The 21,173-nt window shown below is 40.3% G+C and overlaps 1 protein-coding gene across 9 annotated transcripts in view; it reads left to right on the forward strand.

Annotated features, from left to right (window-relative positions):
* Window positions 1-21,173, forward strand: part of LOC122814093 (glycine-rich cell wall structural protein-like) — a 150,746-nt gene that overhangs the window by 51,774 nt on the left and 77,799 nt on the right. For 8 of the 9 annotated variants that reach the window (XM_044086708.1, XM_044086704.1, XM_044086710.1 and 5 more), the window contains 4 exons: window positions 3,816-3,860; window positions 5,996-6,046; window positions 6,339-6,494; window positions 15,346-15,369. In XM_044086708.1, coding sequence (XP_043942643.1) covers window positions 3,816-3,860; window positions 5,996-6,046; window positions 6,339-6,494; window positions 15,346-15,369 — 276 coding nt within the window. The remainder of the gene's footprint in view (window positions 1-3,815; window positions 3,861-5,995; window positions 6,047-6,338; window positions 6,495-15,345; window positions 15,370-21,173) is intronic. The other variant, XM_044086706.1, reaches the window with a different exon arrangement.

Here is a 21,173-nt window from a genome sequence, read left to right on the forward strand (position 1 = left end):
AACTTCATAATTTTCAATCTGTCTGTCATACAGAATTCCATTACTCAAAGGACAAACAAGGTTAAAGCGTTATTATTCCAAGCATAACACTAGTTTGGGGCAAGATCCACAAAATTTCCAACCATAGAAAACATTTTTGTCTTTCATAAAAATTAAGCAGTAAGGTACAAGGCAAACTCAAGTATCCCACCAATAAAGTGAAAATATCTCACGTATTCTGCTCGCCATACTCTAAATGGCACCACTAAGTTATAAAACAGTAGCAGTGAGTTAAGTACATGTAAAGTGCGATCTTCTGTCTGAAGAAGGCATGGCAAAATGTCGCTATTTTGATTGCTTGTGCAGTAGCTGTTCTGACTGGCATATCTATGTGTGATCAAAGTACACTTTTTTGGCTCACTGTTTATTGAAAATTAAATATAGAAAACAGTGAGACAGAAAACCTAAAAAACACAAAACAATCTTTTTTGCCTCTTTGCATCTCCCATGTTGAGGGCTGTGCCTTCAACACCCTGCTAAATTATTTATATATATTTATATATATTATACCATGACCCCCCCCAAAACGTGCACGCTGATTGGCCAGCGTGCCCGTTGTAAATCGAGTTATACTAATGGAAAAAGGTCTGGTCGCCCGGACTTTTTTCCATTAGTATAACTCGTTTTTTTAAAACACTGTCTCGCTATGTTAAATGGGTTTAACATAGCGAGACAGTGTTAAAATAAGCAACGGAGATGTCCGTTGCTTATTTTAAAACTGTCTCGCTATGTTAAACTCATTTAACATAGCGAAACACTAAAAAAAAGCAACGGAGATCTTGCTTTCTCGGTTGCTTTTGCCCACAGCTCTGATGTACTGCGCAGTCGCGCAGTACATCAGAACTGCCGCGGATGCCAGACATCTGCGGAAGGGCAGTAAACAGGCATTATACTATGCCATTATTTAAGAAAAGTAATAGTTTCTTTTCTTAAATAATGTCATGGTATAATAGCAATAACCCACTTCTGGGTGTGGGTAATGCTAAATCTACCCACGGTTGGCTTTGTTTGGTCCCTCGGGCTTCGCCCTCGGGATCAAACCACGCCAACCATGGGTAAATTTAGCATTACCCACACCCAGGTGTGGGTTATTGCTATATTATACCAGCTCCATAGTGGGGAAAGGGGCAAAATCCAAAAACCTTAGGAAACCATTCCGCTGGCTCATACAATGCAACACATTGCAATGAAACTCATATCAATATTACATTTTCAAACTAAGGCTACAGGTGTACCAGTGCAGCAATCACCTGTAGCTATACCATTCTGACTGTTTGAGCAGTAGCTGTTTTATCTGGTTATATGGTAGCTGCTTTAATCAGTTGTACACTACTTGATATGGTCATCTCCTGTTCACATTGGGGATCCAGAAACTGCTTGCTATACTCATCTCCTACTAATAAGGTTTTGGATAAAAAAAAAAATTGGAATCAGGAACATTGTCATTTTGACTTTGTTGCCAGTTCATTGGTTAAGCAGCTGCAATTTCTAACTTTTTTGAGGTACATCAACAGAAACCAGAGGTCTCATGATGAGCTGTAAAGTTATGTGACGTGTTCAGGACTGTCAGCAAGTACAAGTCAAAGGGATTCAAATCCTCTTCCCCAGTTTTGCAGACCACTGTCGTCGACATCTGAAGTACATTTTTCTTCATGATTTTAGATTATGTGTATATAAAAAAGAACTGCCTTTATCCATCTGTTGGAGGCTATTGTTAATGGTATAAATATTTACCTATAGATATGACTTTCACTTTTGAGAGGAAAAATATTTATAGTTGTATTCTTAACACCCAACAGTTGATCTTTGGATGACTCTGTACATAGCTATTCATCATGTAACCACTACAAATGGGCATTCGGCAGGGTAGCACCCTTTAAGTTGCAAATCGATTGCGTTCAGATCCTTAAACTGCATTGAAAATAATGCTGTTCCCCATCTGTGGGATCTTACTGCAGCTGTTAATTGAGTTTAGGGTTACAAAATTGTATGGAAGTATTATCACTCACAGTTTTTCACATTTTGGGCTATATTCAGAAACAGGTTTACTGTAGGATGTGTGAACAAACAGAGTTGCCCAAGCTACTATTTTTATTTAATTTGTTTATTTATTTTCTGGAGTAGCAAATGGAGGATGTTTTTTCTGCATATGAAATGTTTAGACAGAAACATGGAGGATACAAGTGTTAGCAAAGCTTTAATTTGTCAGTTAGATAGTAATGTATACACTACCCATCCACCCATACCCCCTCTGTGTTACTTATCAGTTATGAGGTGTATACCCTGGTAAGGGTAGGCATGGCCTCTGATATTCTTATCAAAGAATTTAATTCAATAAATAGAAGACTGCTATTCAGTTTGAATTTCTTGAATTGCTGCCCCGTGAATATTATTTTGCTAGTTATGCATTCCTCTTGGCTGTTCATGATTTTGTAGAATGTCCCTGATTTTGCCTTAAAAGTTTTGTCTGCTGTTCATAAGATTTTTGCTTTTCTAATAACTTAATGAGGATTATGGTTAGTCAGTAACTGTGTACATTAACATTTCAAACTTCTTATTGCATAGAAAACGCATGTTAATGCCGAACATATTGTTCTAGTAACCTTTCAGTGAATTAGACTAATATTTAAAATTGGGGCGGCCACAGTGGTGCAGCGGTTAGCACTGCTGCCTCACAGCAAGAGGTTCTCTGGTTCGATCCTTGGCTGGGGTGCCTTCTGTGCGGAGTCTGCATGTCCTCCCTGTGGTCGGGTGGGTTTCCTCCCACATCCCAAAGACATGCTATAGGTGGATTGGACACACTAAATTGGCCCTAGGCGTGAATGCATGTGTGTGTGTGCCTTCTGTGGAAGGTTGGGTACTGGGCTGGCAACTCAATACCGTAAAACTCCACTGCCAATCATGAGCAGACAGTGATCTGCTGTGGCGACCCCTAACCGGGAAAAGCCGAAAGAAGAAGAAGAAGACTAATATTTAAAATTGTCCCTGATTTTTGCGCCTTTCTCCCTCAATTACTCTTGCTTTTTTCCAGAATTCATGAGCAAAGAAGTTGAGAGGTGTATTGTTATATTATCTTGCCTTCATAGTCAGGCCATCAAAACAGCTTACTTGTTTGTGCAAAGTAATTAGCTAGCATTTGCTATTCCTCATCTTATTGGTCAATAATGACCAGCCTTGTCACTGTGATGTGTATTTCTGAGCAGTGGACACACCTAACCAGAAAGAGGCAACCTGTCATTAATGCCTCTTTCTACAGCTGCAAAAAAAAGTCTGACTGAAAAGTATTTATAATTTATTTTATTATATTACAGTGATGTTTTTGCATACAATAAAAACTGTCCAACATGTAGTTTATAATTCTATGTTTCTCCTGGATGCATAACTTTTCAAAGTGATAGCAATGTGGTTAGAAACAGGCAAGATATTACAGCTTTTATCATGTAAGGTACAGTTCTTGATACAGAAAAGATAATTTTTCCTAAAAGCTAACCATTTTGTGCATTTAGGGATGCATCTCATGTGAAAACAGGGTTTGATTATAAGTTTCTGATTATAAAAGATGCCACATCTTCTTTAGTAAAATGCCTGATATTCAGAATGTTGTACCACTAAATCACAAGTACAAAACAATGATTCCTACCTCAATAAAGAATATTATGTGGAATACTGCAAACATATTGGATATAATGTCCTCTGGAGACACTCCCAGTGCACACGTGCATTTTCATTGATGTTGATATAGTTTATTTACATTCATTTCTTCAATTTCATTTTAGGGAAATTCCCACGATATGGTGCTCGTGGTCTTCAGCGAGGACTTGGTAAGCAATCCTTAGAATCCAATCTCTTTAACTTTGGAAGACAGAATATTTGTACTTTTTCCTATATTAAAGTTTGGAGATATTCCTGCAGATTAGTTTGCAAAACATGGACATTTTGACCGGCCAGCCTTTTGTTAGTAACTGTCATTGGAAGCGGCCCATGCCTTGTAGTAAATTCAGGATGGTTTATTTAACTGCTGTTTTTCATGTGTGATGGGTGCTCATGGAATTCACTGCTGACTGAAGGCCTGACAGAAGTATGTGCAGTCAGAAGGAAGGCCAGTAGGTGAAAAGGTCTGGTGTACGTAGGCGCATACACTGTGCATTTATGCTGTCACAACAATGATAACTTAGGGAGGAAAAGTCAGTTATTACTCAACAACATTCCTCATATTCCAGCTATGTCCCCAGGCAATTCTTCTTACAGCTGTTGTGTCCACATCTGTCTGTGAAGTTGTAAAGAATGAATGGTAAACTCAGATCTATATTATATGCTCAAAGAGACTTTTCTTTGAACATATAATCATTGACACCTAAAGAGTGAATGCTCTAAAGTGCGAACAGCCACATCCGCAAATTTCTTTCCTTGGGGAAAAAATTCATGAGGTCATACACAAACAACACAAACTTCAAAACCCTAATCAAGTGGGGAGGCTTCACCCCCCACATCCTCCGACATGGGGGGACTGTGTCCTCCACACCCCCTAACTAAATATACCAACTCTGAGATTGCTCTACATTGGAGAAAAAGGCAATTCCCGATAATGGCCAACTGATTTTTTCCCGAGGAAAAAATTTGCGGAAGTGGACATTTGCACTTTAGAGCATTCGCTCTTTAGGTGTCGATGATTATATGTTCGATGAAAAGTCTCTTTGAGTATATAATATAGACTCGGTAAACTCCATATTAAGGAGAAGGTCAGGTGTGCCTGAGGTGTAACCAAAGAAAACAAACTGATGAAATAAACAAATGAATCAAATTACTTGCCAAAGAACCAGACCGAGTACTTCCTAAAAACGTTAATATGAAGCGCTTTTCCTCTTGCCTATGAAGCAAGACTTCTTCAGATAACAGAGCAAGACTTCTTCAGATAACAGATACTTTCAATACTACAAGTTATATACACATTAAATTAGTCACATGATCAATTTAAAAGCAATAAAGCACACACTTTTTCACTACAACCCTCCCATAACATTCCATCTGGCATTTAACCCATCAGCTCCCATTATACAAACTTTTTTACTCACTACATACAATGTAAAAATTGTTATAATTTACATATGCATACTTATACTAGTTTATAACAAACGTACTTTCACACTTAATATACTTCATAACATTGTTGTGGCAATTTCGTACTGATGCATATCACTGCCCTGGTCTGAACGAAATGTGTTCCATTTTCTGCATTTCAAAGTTGAGAAGCTTAAATAGATGAAGTTTAATTTGTGCTAATTTATAAATAATTTTATTATGAAGTATATTAAGTGTGAAAGTAAGTTTGTTATAAACTAGTATAAGTATCCATATATAAATTATAACAATTTTTACATTGTATGTAGTGAGTAAAAAAGTTTGTATAATGGGAGCTGATGGGTTAAATGCCAGATGGAATGTTATGGGAGGGTTGTAGTGAAAAAGTGTGTGCTTTATTGCTTTTAAATTGATCATGTGACTAATTTAACGTGTATATAACTTGTAGTATTGAAAGTATCTGTTATCTGAAGAAATCTTGCTAAAAGGCAAGACGAAAAGCGCTTCATATTAAAGTATAACCAAAGAAAACTAGAAGAGTTTATGCTTCTTCCATCTCATAATTCTATAATTTGTAGCATGCTTTGCATTATTGATACAATGTGTAAATTATATTTGTATGCTTTGCATTATTGATACAATGTGTAAATTATATTTGTATGCTTTGCATTATTGATACAATGTGTAAATTATATTTGGAAAATATAACTAAATTAATTTTATGGGGTGCCTTTATGTGCCAGCTATTCTCACAGACATAGATGTGAAAAGACAAGAACAGAAATGCACTGTCCTGCTTTGATGTATCTAGGAGAGTTTTTTTTCCATGTGGTAATCTACAAATGATCTGAATGTCTGTAATCTTATCTTTGCACAGGAGTCCCTAATGTATATGGAATTGGTGCTGGTGCCAAGCCTGGCAAACTAGGTAAGAGACAACCGTACAAGTATGCATACTCCATGGAAACATAGACTGTCACTACAGATAAAGACATGGTCACTCACATAATCTGCATATTTATACTGTGTAACGTATGTAGTACATAACTGAAGACCTTGGGAATTAAAACTAGATCTACAAAATGGTAATCATTCTCTGCTCCCTGCATTAATCATTACACTAACTGAACTTAGCAGAGCAGGATAAAAGATCTGTAGTTATCATTGTCAAAATATTGGAAGTGTTATCTGAGATGCCTTTTTATCTGTTTTTTCTAAAGGTCTGGGTGCCCTTGGTGCAGGATACGGTGTTCCAGGTGCTGGGCTGGGAATTCCCAATGCTGGCCTAGGTGTCCCTGGTGCTGGACTTGGCCTTCCTGATGCTGGACTTGGTTTCCCTGGTGCTGGACTGGGTTATGCTGGTAAGCAGAAACCTGGTAAGTTTGGAAGAAATGTAACATATTAGACTAAGAGCTGTAATGCCGATTCATAACTGGGGTGGGGGTGGGGGGTCATCCAGTAGTTTGCAGAACCAGTAGTTATGCTTCATGCTTTTATGTAGTTTAAATAACATTGCAGATTATCCATGTAAGAAGTGACCCAGAGTGAAGTGATGCCTGCAAAAGTCAAGGTACCTTTGGAATAATTGCTTATACTGTCTCTGAACCATGTGACTTACCTGCAGGTTTAATAAAATAGTTTTCTTAACCCTAATGGCACTCATCAGCTCCCATAGTATGACTTTTTAACAGTAACAGCACTCATCAGCTCCCATAGTATGACTTTTTAACAGTAATGGCACTTATCAGCTCATGTAATATTATTTTTACAGCAGCTATCCATCACTCATCCATACAACAGTTACCCATCATTCATCTGTACAACAGTTATCCATCACTCATCCGTACAATAGTTATCCATCACTCATCTGTACAATAGTTATCCACTACTCATCCATACAACAGGTATCCATCACTCATCTGTACAACAGTTATACATCACTCACCCCTACAACAGCTATCCATCACACATCTGTACAACAGTTATCCATCACCCACCTGTACAACAGTTATCCATCTCTCATCCCTACAACAGTTATCCATCACTCATCTGTACAACAGTTATCCATCACTCATCCATACAACAGCTATCTATCACTCATCTGTACAACAGTTATTCATCAATCGTCTATATAACAGCTATCCATCACTCATTTGTACAACAGTTATCCATCACCAATTTGTACAACAGTTATCATCACTCATCCATACAACAGTTATCCATCACTCATCTGTACAACAATCATCCATCACCCATCTGTACAACAGTTATCCATCACTCATCCATACAACAGTTATCCATCACTCATCTGTACAACAGTTATCCATCACCCATCTGTACAACAGTTTTCCATCACTCATCTGTACAACAGTTATCCATCACTCATCCATACAACAGCTATTTATCACTAATCCCTGCAATGGCTATCCATTACTCATCTGTACAACAGTTATCCATTAATCATCCATACAACAACTATTCATCACTCATCTGTACAGCACTTATCCATCACACATCTGTACAACAGTTATCCATCACTCATCTGTACAACAGTTATCCATCACTCATCTGTGCAACAGCTATCCATCACTCATCCGTACAACAGTTATCCATCACTCATCCATACAACAGTTATCCATCACCCATCTGTACAACAGTTATCCATCTCTCATCCCTACAACAGTTATCCATCACTCATCCATACAGCAGTTATCCATCACCCATCTGTACAACAGTTATCCACCGCTCATCCCACAACAGCTATCCATCACTCATCTGTGCAACAGTTATCCATCAATCATCTGTACAACAGTTATCCATCAATCATCTGTACAACAGCTATCCATCACTCGTCTGTAAAACAGTTATCCATCACTCATCTATACAACAACTATACATCACTCATCCATACAGCAGTTATCCATCACTCATCCCTACAACAGTTATTCATCACCCATCTGTACAACAGTTATCCATCACTCATCCCTACCACAGTTATCCATCACTCATCTGTGCAACAGTTATCCATCACCCATCTGTACAACAGTTATCCATCTCTCATCCCTAGAACAGCTATCCATCACTCATCCGTACAGCAGTTATCCATCACTCATCCCTACAACAGTTATCCATCACCCATCTGTACAACAGTTATCCATCACTCATCCCTACAACAGTTATCCATCACTCATCTGTGCAACAGTTATCCATCACTCATCCATACAACAGTTATACATCACCCATCTGTACAACAGTTATCCATCTTTTATCCCTAGAACAGCTATCCATTACTCATCTGTGCAACAGTTATCCATCAATCATCTGTACAACAGTTATCCATCAATCATCTGTACAACAGCTATCCATCTCTCATCCCTAGAACAGCTATCCATCACTCATCTGTGCAACAGTTATCCATCAATCATCCCTACAACAGTTATCCATCACTCATCTGTACAACAGTTATCCATCACCCATCTGTACAACAGTTATCCATCACTCATCCCTACAACAGTTATCCATCACTCATCTGTACAACAGTTATCCATCACCCATCTGTACAACATTTATCCATCACTCATCCATACAACAGCTATCCATCTCTCATCCCTAGAACAGCTATCCATCACTCATCTGTGCAACAGTTATCCATCACTCATCCCTACAACAGTTATCCATCACCCATCTGTACAACAGTTATCCATCACTCATCCCTACAACAGTTATCCATCACTCATCTGTACAACAGTTATCCATCACCCATCTGTACAACAGTTATCCATCACTCATCCATACAACAGTTATACATCACCCATCTGTACAACAGTTATCCATCTTTTATCCTTAGAACAGCTATCCATCACTCATCTGTGCAACAGTTATTCATCAATCATCTGTACAACAGTTATCCATCAATCATCTGTACAACAGCTATCCATCTCTCATCCCTAGAACAGCTATCCATCACTCATCTGTACAACAGTTATTCATCACCCATCTGTACAACAGTTATCCATCACTCATCCCTACAACAGTTATCCATCACTCATCTGTACAACAGTTATCCATCACCCATCTGTACATTTATCCATCACTCATCCATACAACAGCTATCCATCTCTCATCCCTAGAACAGCTATCCATCACTCATCTGTGCAACAGTTATCCATCACTCATCCCTACAACAGTTATCCATCACCCATCTGTACAACAGTTATCCATCACTCATCCCTACAACAGTTATCCATCACCCATCTGTTCAACAGTTATCCATCACCCATCTATTCAACAGTTATCCATCACTCATCCCTACAACAGTTATCCATCACTCATCCTACTGGATGTGCTGGAACATTATGGAATCTGAATTTGCATATGTGTTTCAGTAAAGCTACACAAACATATTGCTTCTGAAACTGCAGCATCTAAAACTGGCATGATTTAAAGGAAGCACAGTGTGTCTGAAAGAACTACCCACATAGAACAATATATACAAAGTATGACTGCCTAGGTACAAGTAATATACCTTACATCTGATAAGAGTGCAAGACCGCAATCCAAATTGTAGCTTGCTACAGACCCCCCACCATGCCCCAGGATTCACACTCCTCATTTCTTGATACACTGGAAAGTATTAGGGTACAACCCAACACTCTAATAATGGGCGATTTCAACTACCCCACCATTAACTGGGAAAACTACTCATGTACCAACTCTTTTGCTCAACGTTTTCTAGAATTCATAAATTCCAATGCCTTGGATCAACTTATTCACAGCCCCACCAGGGGCAGCAATATCCTAGACCTGGTCATCACCAACATGGGAAACCGGTGTTCCACACCAGAGGTCAATTCCTCGTTGGTCAGATCCGACCACAAGCTAATCAGCCTAGACATCCACATCCCACCCCCAGCCCCAATTAGGGAAACCATCGTAAAAAACTTCTCAAAAGCCAACTTCACACTTCTTAAGACAGAAGTGGCAAACTTCATGACACTCATGCAGACGGACAATAGAGGTATGACTGCCGAATCCTACACAAATGCACTTTATAAGCACTTACACGAGTACATGGATCATGCTATCCCTAATAGAACCAAGATGTTTTCCTCCAAAAAAAGAAAGCCAATCTGGTGGTCCTCTGCCATAAACAAACTCTACAACAGAAGAAAGAAACTGTTGCAAAAAAGAGTAAAATCCCATGACTGGAGGAACCCCCTGGTTAACCTCAGTAAGACGTTGAGATCCTTCATAAAATCCTCCAAAGCTAGTTACGAAAACAAAATTGCCACTGACTCTAAAGACAACCACAAAGCATTCTATAGCTATGTCAAGAATCTAAATGGGAACACTCAGATCTGCTCTAAGTTACAGCATAATGGCACTAAATATACAGAACCAACTGATATTGCCAACATCCTAGCAGATAGGTTCAGTGCTAACTTTACCCCCCTCTCACCCCCTAGAGGGCCCATCTCTATACCGGAAGAATGCAAAGTTCCTATAATCATGGCTGCACAGGTAAAAACACACTCTCCAAAGCCAAGAACACAGCATCCATGGGACCTGACAATATCCCAGGCTGCGTTCCACACGAACTACAGAATGAACTGGCACCCTACCTAAGTACCATGTTCAATCATAGCCTCACCTCAGGCTTTGTACTCACTGAGTGGCGCACAGTGACAGTTATCCCACTCCACAAAGGGGGAGCCACGACGGACCCTGGGAACTACCGCCCCATTAGCCTGATGAGCCTGGTCTGCAAGGCCATGGAACATATCATCATGGAACTCATAAACAAAGACATTGGCAATCTCCAAACTCTGGACCCTACTCAGTTTGGATTTGTAAAAGGCAGATCATGTCTCCTAAACCTGATTGACTTCTTTGAAGCAGTCACCAAAGCCATAGATGATGGTAAAATGGTTCACACAGCTTATCTAGATCACGCCAAGGCTTTCGACACCATCCCCCACTCTGGAATTATAGATAAGCTCACTAAACTAGGTATAAATCCCTATGTCATAAGATGGGTTGCCAACTGGCTCATGGACAGAACCCACACTGTGAAAGTAGCGGATTCCAAATCCAACATCAGACCAGTGACAAGTGGAGTACCACAGGGTTCAGTCCTGGGTCCTCTCCTGTTTGGTATCTACTTCTCTGAAGTGCAGGCCAACACAGAAGGACTTTGGCTAACAAAGTTTGCAGATGACTGCAAACTAGGAGCCATAATCGAAACTCCTAATGATGTGGACAAACTACAAAAGGGCCTCACTGAGACAGATTCCTGGTGTCAAAGCCATGGCCTGAAGCTCAATGCCAAAAAGTGTATTGTCATCCCCTTTGGTAAAAACTCTGTACCCATGAACTACTACATAGCTGGTAGTCTACTTAATGCCAAAAATGTGATAAGAGACCTTGGGACACAGGTGGACAGTAGTCTCTCCTTTGATAATCACATCACCACAGTGGTCAGGAAATCCTTCTACGTGGCTCATCTCATCACAAAAGGATTCTCATCCAGAAAAAAAGAGGTCATTGTTCCCCCCTACTCATCACTCATTAGACCCATTATAGAGTACAATGCCCCTTTTGGTAAGTACCTCACAAGACCTCTACAACAACTGGAAAGACCACAGAAACACCTCACAAAGAGGATTACTGGCCTCAAACAGATGCCCTATGCAGACCATCTCAAAAAACTACAGCTTTACTCCATTGCATATTGCCTACTCAGGGGCGATCTCTGTCTAACATACAAAGCTATGTCAAACCCAGAGCTGTTGGACATGCTCCACTTAAAGAAATCCCAATCCCTCTGAGCTACACGCTCTAGGGACCTTAACCTTGTCACCACAATAAACAGAACTTGCTGGAGGGATAGATTCCTGTCCCAGAGACTTCCCATGCTCTGGAACAGACTACCTATCTATGTCAAACAGAGCTCCTCATTAGCACTCTTCAAGAAAAATCTTGATGATTGGATGGGAAATGGGAAATTCACCCCGGGGATCACTTCTGTGGCTCTGCTCGACAGGGGCATAGGAAAATAATTTTCTTGGGTGGCGAAAGCTAGGGTATATTTTTTGGCTAGGCTTGTATGGGCCCTAGGGCCGATAGCCTAGTACCTATGTATGAACCTATGAACCTATGATACATACAATATTCATTACATCTGCCAGGACTGTGTAGGTATAGATGATATACCTTACATCTGACAGGACTGTTTTGGGACAACAATATACATAAACAGGTGCTAGAACTGTCCAGAGATGATCAGTACACTGTATCTGGGAGGACTGTCTGGGTATGACAGTACACATAACATCTGATTGAACTGCCCAGGTGTGACAACACACATAACATCTGATAGGACTGCTCAGGTATGAATAACATATTACATGTGATAGGACCGCCCAGGTATGAATAACATATTAGATCTGATAGGACTGCCCAGGTATGAATAACATATTACATGTGATAGGACTGCCCAGGTATGAATAACATATTACATCTGATAGGACTGCCCAGGTATGAATAACATATTACATGTGATAGGACTGCCCAGGTATGAATAACATATTACATCTGATAGGACTGCAATGGGATATATGCTATGCTATGGGATATATGCTATGCTATGGAAGGGTAGAGGAATGGTGAGGATGCAGGGAGTAGAGTTGGTAAAGGTGGATGAGTTTAAGTACTTGGGATCAACAGTTCAGAGTAATGGTGAGTGTGGAAGAGAGGTGAAGAAGAGAGTACAGGCAGGGTGGAATGGGTGGAGAAGAGTGTCAGGAGTGATTTGTGACAGACTGGTACCAATAAGAGTGAAAGGGAAGGTCTACAAGAGGGTAGTGAGACCAGCTATGTTATATGGGTTGGAGACGGTAGCATTGTCAAAAAGGCAGGAGTCAGAGCTGGATGTGGCAGAGTTAAAGATGTTAAGATTTGCACTGGGTGTGACTAGGATGGACAGGATTAGGAATCAGTATATTAGAGGGTCAGCTGAGGTTGGACAGTTTGGAGACAAAGCAAGGGAGGCGAGATTGCTTTGGTTTGGACATGTGCTGAGGAGGGATGCTGAGTATATTTGGAAAAGGATGCTAAGGATGGAGCTGCCAGGTAAGAGGAAAAGAGGAAGGCCTAAGATGAGGTTTATGGATGTGGTGAGAGAGGACATGCAGGCGGTTGGTGTGAAAGAGCTTGATGCAGAGGACAGGAAGAAATGGAAACAGATGATCCACTGTGGCGACCCCCAATGGGAACAGCCAAAAGAAGATGATGATGATGATCTGATAGGACTGCTCAGGTGTGACAACACACATAACATCTGATAGGACTGCCCAGATATGAATAACATATTTCATCTGATAGGACTCCCCAGGTGTGCCAGTGCACACAATATGTGACAGGAAAGCTGAGGTACAAACAATACGCATTACATCCAACAGTGATGTCAGAATGGATATTATTTATTCATCCTTTTATTTATCATTTTGTTGATCGATGTAGTCCCACTTGGCTAGTGGCCTCTTTTCAGTGGAGACCCGCGATGGTATTTATAGTACTATAGGAATTTGGACAGGGCATTGGGGAACTTCCCCTGCTCTTTTTAATAAGTGCCATGGGATCTTTTACATCCATCAGAGCTACCACCAAGTCAAGCAGATGGGACCTCAGTTTAACATCGTATGTGAATCTGACATCTACCAAAATACACCAGATAAGACTATTGTACACTAAATGTGACATTTCTGGCAGGACTAACCAGATATGAACAATGCAGACTACATCTGGCAGGATGCTAGAATGAGACAATAAATACAATGGTGGCTAGAACTATCTTGATACAACTAAAAGACATAAAATATTTCATGATTCCCTCTATATGCATAGTATACAACATATCATATGGATCTGTATAAATATAAGTGATTCACACTCTATATGGGATAACTTCGTAGGTTTCACTGGTAGACAGTCCACCTGGTAGGGCAGGGCAGTTATGAATGACACACACAACATCTGGTAGAGCTGCTTAGATTTGAATGGTGGACAGTTTGTATGGTAGGGCTATGCAGTTAGTTATGGATGATATACACAACATCTCTGAATAATACACAAGCATTGTTCAGCCTCTCAGTGATACTATACCTAATGCAGGCAGAAATCACGTTGCTGGATTTTCAGAGTATGTGTATTGTGGTCACACTCCCTGTGATCCTGTACTGGTTTAATGGGGTGCCACAGAATGAAAGAATAAAGCAGACAGAATTCAGGACCAACCCGATTTAACTATAGAGTCAAAAACATTTCACTTAGCATGATGTTGTCCACCATATATTTGCCAATCTTCTCTAAATACAAACAAAGCAATCATGACACAGGCTGACTTTAATAAGGATGTACATAACATGAAATCTTTCATTATTCACTGGAGTAGAGAAAATGTCTTAGAACTGAGATTATCCTCCTACACATTTTAAATGGCCAAAATATAAATAAATAAAAACAGAATACTGCTGTAATATAAAATGGAATGCTTGTGTGTGCATATGTGTATCTGGGTGAGCGTGCATGCACATGTGCATGTGTCTACAGTTATGTATGCATTTGTATATATTTGTGTATAGCTTGTTTTTTTTTTTTTCCTGGTGACTTCTGTTGATTTGCACTTGAGATCCCAGAAAATCTGAACATCGCTTCATAGGTCTCTGGCTAGCAGAGTGAAGACCAGGAGGGTACTAATATTCACTTGGCCAAACCACATTCATCAGATGAAGTTGATGTGGACAGGATTTGTCCTTGGGCCTAAAAGCATTACATTAGTGATAATATTAAGCCAACTGATTATTTTAATTCAAGTTGTACATGGTTTAAAGCTGTCTACATAGGACATGTGGGCTGACAGAAACCACACTGATTACTTTTCTTTCGATCAGCACGGTTTGTGAGCATCTTCTTTTCATTGGATTACTATGGAACCGCGTCACTATTCTATATACCTGTGCATGCTGTGATAGTGGAGTGTTATATATGTAATACATTATTCTGCATTGTACTATACTAAACTGTAGTAAAATGTCTTTGAGTGTACCGCACGGTAATGAATATTAATGCTGTTTGTACTGCATTGTATTGTCACACATTCTGTTGATCTGCTCTCTTATATGCGTTTAATCTGAGTCATTTAAATAACATACTTAACTTTGTTTGCAGGCTATGGAGGCCTTCCCCTCAAAGGTAAGTTATTTGTAGGCTTATGTTACATTATTCTATACATAATGTGTATTGTGCGTTTGGTGAGAGTCCAAAAGGCAAAATAGTCCTTAACCATTGACAAGATGTTGCTACTTCAAGACAGGTTTTTATTTGTATATTATGCTGCAGAGATGAAAAGGACAGTACAGTAGATAGTTGCTTGTGAGACACTTGTATAACAGACTGATACTCACCACTCCCCCTGTGAAACATTCTGTCTAATGACTCCCATTTTTTTCAGATCTTGTCTGAAAAGGGATAATGTTTTGCAGGATCAAACCCGGATAACTAATACAATAGTAATAAATATATACAGTCACAGACACAGGTGTATGCTTACAGACAGGTGTATGCTTACACACATACACACACACACACACACACACACACAGACACACACAGACACACACACACACACACACACACACACACACACACACACACACACACACACACACACACACACACACACACACACAGTCACTTACATATCCAAAGAGACATATGTAATGGATAACTGAACTATGATAAAGTGAATGCAATGTTATTGAAGAGAAAGTTCATCTGCATACAATATACTAAAAAACATGCCAGCTGCATATCATAGAAACCAGTTACTGACACTCACCTTACCATAGCTCAGTTACCGACACTCACCTCATCATAGCTCAGTTACAAACACTCACCTTATCATAGCTCCGTTACCAACACTCACCTTATCGTAGCTCAGTTACCGACATTCACCTTATCATAGCTCAGTTACCGACACTCACCTTATCATAGCTTAGTTACTGACACTCACCTTATCATAGCTCAGTTACCGACACTCACCTTACAGTAGCTCAGTTACCGACATTCATCTTATCATAGTTCAGTTACCAAAACTCACCTTATCACAGCTCCATTACTGACACTCACCTTATCATAGCTCCGTTACCGACACTCACCTTATCATAGCTCCATTACTGACACTCAACTTATCATAGTTCAGTTACCAACACTCACCTTATCATAGCTCAGTTACCAACACTCACCTTACCATAGCTCAGTCACTGACACTCACCTTATCATAGCTCAGTTACCAACACTCACCTTATAGCTCAGTTACTGACACTCACCTTATCATAGCTCAGTTACCAACACTCACCTTATCATAGCTCAGTTACTGACACTCACCTTATCATAGCTCACTTACCAAAACTCACCTTATCACAGCTCCATTACTGACACTTACCTTATCATAACTCCGTTACCAACACTCACCTTATCATAGCTCAGTTACTGACACTCACCTTATCATAGCTCAGTTACCAACACTCACCTTATCATAGCTCAGTTACTGACACTCACTTTATCATAGCTCAGTTACCAAAACTCACCTTATCACAGCTCCATTACTGACACTCACCTTATCATAGCTCCGTTACCAACACTCACCTTATTATAGCTCAGTTACTGACACTCACCTTATCATAGCTCAGTTACCAACACTCACCTTATCATAGCTCAGTTACTGACACACACCTTATCATAGCTCAGTTACCAAAACTCACCTTATCATAGCTCAGTTACTGACACTCACTTTATCATAGCTCAGTTACTGACACACACCTTATCATAGCTCAGTTACCAAAACTCACCTTATCACAGCTCCATTACTGACACTCATCTTATCATAGCTCCGTTACTAGCACTCACCTTATCATAGCTCAGTTACTGACACTCACCTTATTATAGTTCAGCTACCAGCACTCACCTTATCATAGCTCAGTTACCTCAGTTACTGACACTCACCTTATCATAGCTCAGTTACTGACACTCACCTTATCATAGCTCAGTTACTGACACTCACCTTATCAGAGTTCAGCTACCAGCACTCACCTTATCTTAGCTCAGTTACTGACACTCACCTTATCATAGCTCAGTTACTGACACTCACCTTATCATAGCTTAGTTACTGACACTCACCTTATCATAACTCCATTACCAACACTCACCTTATCATAGCTCCGTTACTGACACTCACCTTATCATACCTCAGTTATTGGCACTCACCTTATCATAGCTCAGTTACCAACACTCACCTTATCATAGCTCAGTTACCGACACTCACTTTATTATAATTCAGTTACCGACACTCACCTTATCATAGCTCTGTTGCTGACACTCACCTTATCATAGCTCAGTTACTGACACTCACCTTATCATAGCTCAGTTACTGACACTCACCTTATCATAGCTCCATTACAGACACTCACCTTATCATAGCTCTGTTACTGACACCCACATTGTCAGAGTTCAGTTACTGACACCCACCTTGTCAGACCTCAGTTACCGACACTCACCTTATCATAGCTCAGTTACTGACACTCACCTTATCATAGCTCAGTTACTGACACTCACTTTATCATAGCTCAGTTACTGACACTCACCTTACCATAGCTCAGTTACTGACACTCACCTTATCATAGCTCAGTTATCGACAATCACCTTATCATAGCTCAGTAACCGACAATCGCCTTATCATAACTCAGTTACCAACACTCACCTTATCATAGCTCCTTTACCGACACTCACCTTATCATAGCTCCATTGCTGACACTCACCTTATCATAGCTCAGTTACTGACACTCACCTTACCATAGCTCAGTTACTGACACTCACCTTATCATAGCTCAGTTACCAACACTCACCTTATCATAGCTCGGTTACTGACACTCATTTTATCATAGCTCAGTTACCGACACTCACCTTATAATAGCACCCTTACTGACACTCACCTTATCATAGATCAGTTACTGACACCTTTTCATAGCTCAGTTACTGAAACTCACCTTATCATAGCTCAGTTACCAACACTCACCTTATCATATCTCCGTTCCTGACACTCACCTTATCATAGCTCCGTTACTGACACTCACCTTATCATAGCTCCGTTACTGACACTCACCTTATCATAGCTCAGTTACCGAAACTCACCTGATCATAGCTCAGTTACTGACACTCACCTAACCATAGCTCATTTACCGACACTCACCTGATCATAGCTCAGTTACTGACACTCACCTAACCATAGCTCAGTTACAGACACTCACCTTATCATAGCTCAGTTACCAACACTCACCTTATCATAGCTCTGTTACCAACACTCACCTTATCATAGCTCAATTACCGGCAATCACCTTATTATAGCTCCGTTATTGACACTCACCTTATCATAGCTCCGTTACTGACACTCACCTTATCATAGCTCTGTTACTGACACTCACCTTATCATAGCTCAGTTACCGACACTCACCTGATCATAGCTCAATTACTGACACTCACCTAACCATAGCTCAGTTACAGACACTCAACTTATTATAGCTCAGTTTCCAACACTCACCTTATCATAGCTCTGTTACTGACACTCACCTTATCATAGCTCTGTTACTGACACTCACCTTATCATAGCTCCATTACCGACACTCACCTTATCATAGCTCCATTACCGACAGTCACCTGATCATAGCTCCGTTACCGACACTCACCTTATCATAGCTCACTTACTAACACTCACCTTATCATAGCTCAGTTACCGACACTCACCTTATCATAGCTCAGTTACAGACACTCACCTTATCATAGCTCAGTTACCAACACTCACCTTATCATAGCTCCATTACTGACACTCACCTTATCATAGCTCCATTACCGACACTCATCTTATCATAGCTCCATTACTGACACTCACCTTATCATAGCTCAGTTACCGACACTCACCTTATCATAGCTCCATTACTGACACTCACCTTATCATAGCTCAGTTACCAACACTCACCTTCTCATAGCTCATTTACTGACACTCACCTTACCATAGCTTGGTTACTGACACTCATCTTATCATAGCTCAATTACCGACACTCACGTTATAATAGCACCGTTACTGACACTCACCTTATCATAGATCATTTACTAACACCTTATCATAGCTCAGTTACTGAAACTCACCTTATCATAGCTCAGTTACTGAAACTCACCTTATCATATCTCCGTTCCTGACACTCACCTTATCATAGCTCCGTTACTGACACTCACATTATCATAGCTCCGTTACTGACACTCACCTTATCATAGCTCAGTTACCGACACTCACCTGATCATAGCTCAGTTACTGACACTCACCTAACCATAGCTCAGTTACAGACACTCACCTTATCATAGCTCAGTTTCCAACACTCACCTTATCATAGCTCAGTTACCAACACTCACCTTATCATAGCTCCATTACTGACACTCACCTTATCATAGCTCCATTACCGACACTCACCTTATCATAGCTCCATTACTGACACTCACCTTATCATAGCTCAGTTACCGACACTCACCTTATCATAGCTCCATTACTGACACTCACCTTATCATAGCTCAGTTACTGACACTCACCTTCTCATAGCTCATTTACTGACACTCACCTTACCATAGCTTGGTTACTGACACTCATCTTATCATAGCTCAATTACCGACACTCACGTTATAATAGCACCGTTACTGACACTCACCTTATCATAGATCATTTACTAACACCTTATCATAGCTCAGCTACTGAAACTCACCTTATCATAGCTCAGTTACTGAAACTCACCTTATCATATCTCCGTTCCTGACACTCACCTTATCATAGCTCCGTTACTGACACTCACATTATCATAGCTCCGTTACTGACACTCACCTTATCATAGCTCAGTTACCGACACTCACCTGATCATAGCTCAGTTACTGACACTCACCTAACCATAGCTCAGTTACAGACACTCACCTTATCATAGCTGAGTTTCCAACACTCACCTTATCATAGCTCTGTTACTGACACTCACCTTATCATAGCTCCATTACTGACACTCACCTTATCATAGCTCAATTAGGGGCAATCACCTTATTATAGCTCCATTGCTGACACTCACCTTATCATAGCTCCATTACCGACACTCACCTTATCATAGCTCTGTTACCGACACTCACCTGATCATAGCTCTGTTACCGACACTCACCTTATCATAGCTCCGTTACCGACACTTACCTTATCATATCTCAGTTACCGACACCCATCTTATCACAGCTCAGTTACTGACAATCACCTTATCAGAGTTCAGCTACCAGCACTCACCTTATCATAGCTCCGTTACCGACACTCACCTTATCATGGCTGAGTCACCGACACTCACCTTATCATAGCTCTGTTACCGACGCTCACCTGATCATAGCTCTGTTACCGACACTCACCTTATCATAGCTCCGTTACCGACACTTACCTTATCATATCTCAGTTACCGACACCCATCTTATCACAGCTCAGTTACTGACAATCACCTTATCAGAGTTCAGCTACCAGCACTCACCTTATCATAGCTCCGTTACCGACACTCACCTTATCATGGCTGAGTCACCGACACTCACCTTATCATAGCTCAGTTACTGACACTCACCTTATCATAGCTCAGTTACCGACACTCACCTTATCAGAGTTCTGTTACCAACAATCACCTTATCATAGCTCCGTTACTGACATTCACATTAGCATAAGTACCAGACATGCCACTACCTGCACCTAACATAAAATAAATCCTACATGTTCCCTCACACAAGCTGTTACAACTTTACAACACATGCTAGCATCGAAGAGCTTCACTCCTTTATAGCTCACAACTTAAATATACTAACCCCAGAACTGTTTAACTGTGCTAGCAGAAAGTATATTTTCACACCCAAGGAATCATTTCAGGAGTATCAGTAAATATACTGGCAGT

Source organism: Protopterus annectens, chromosome 10.part0, assembly GCF_019279795.1.
Source record: "Protopterus annectens isolate FY-2018-M chromosome 10.part0, PAN1.0, whole genome shotgun sequence".
Lineage (NCBI taxonomy): Eukaryota > Metazoa > Chordata > Ceratodontiformes > Protopteridae > Protopterus > Protopterus annectens.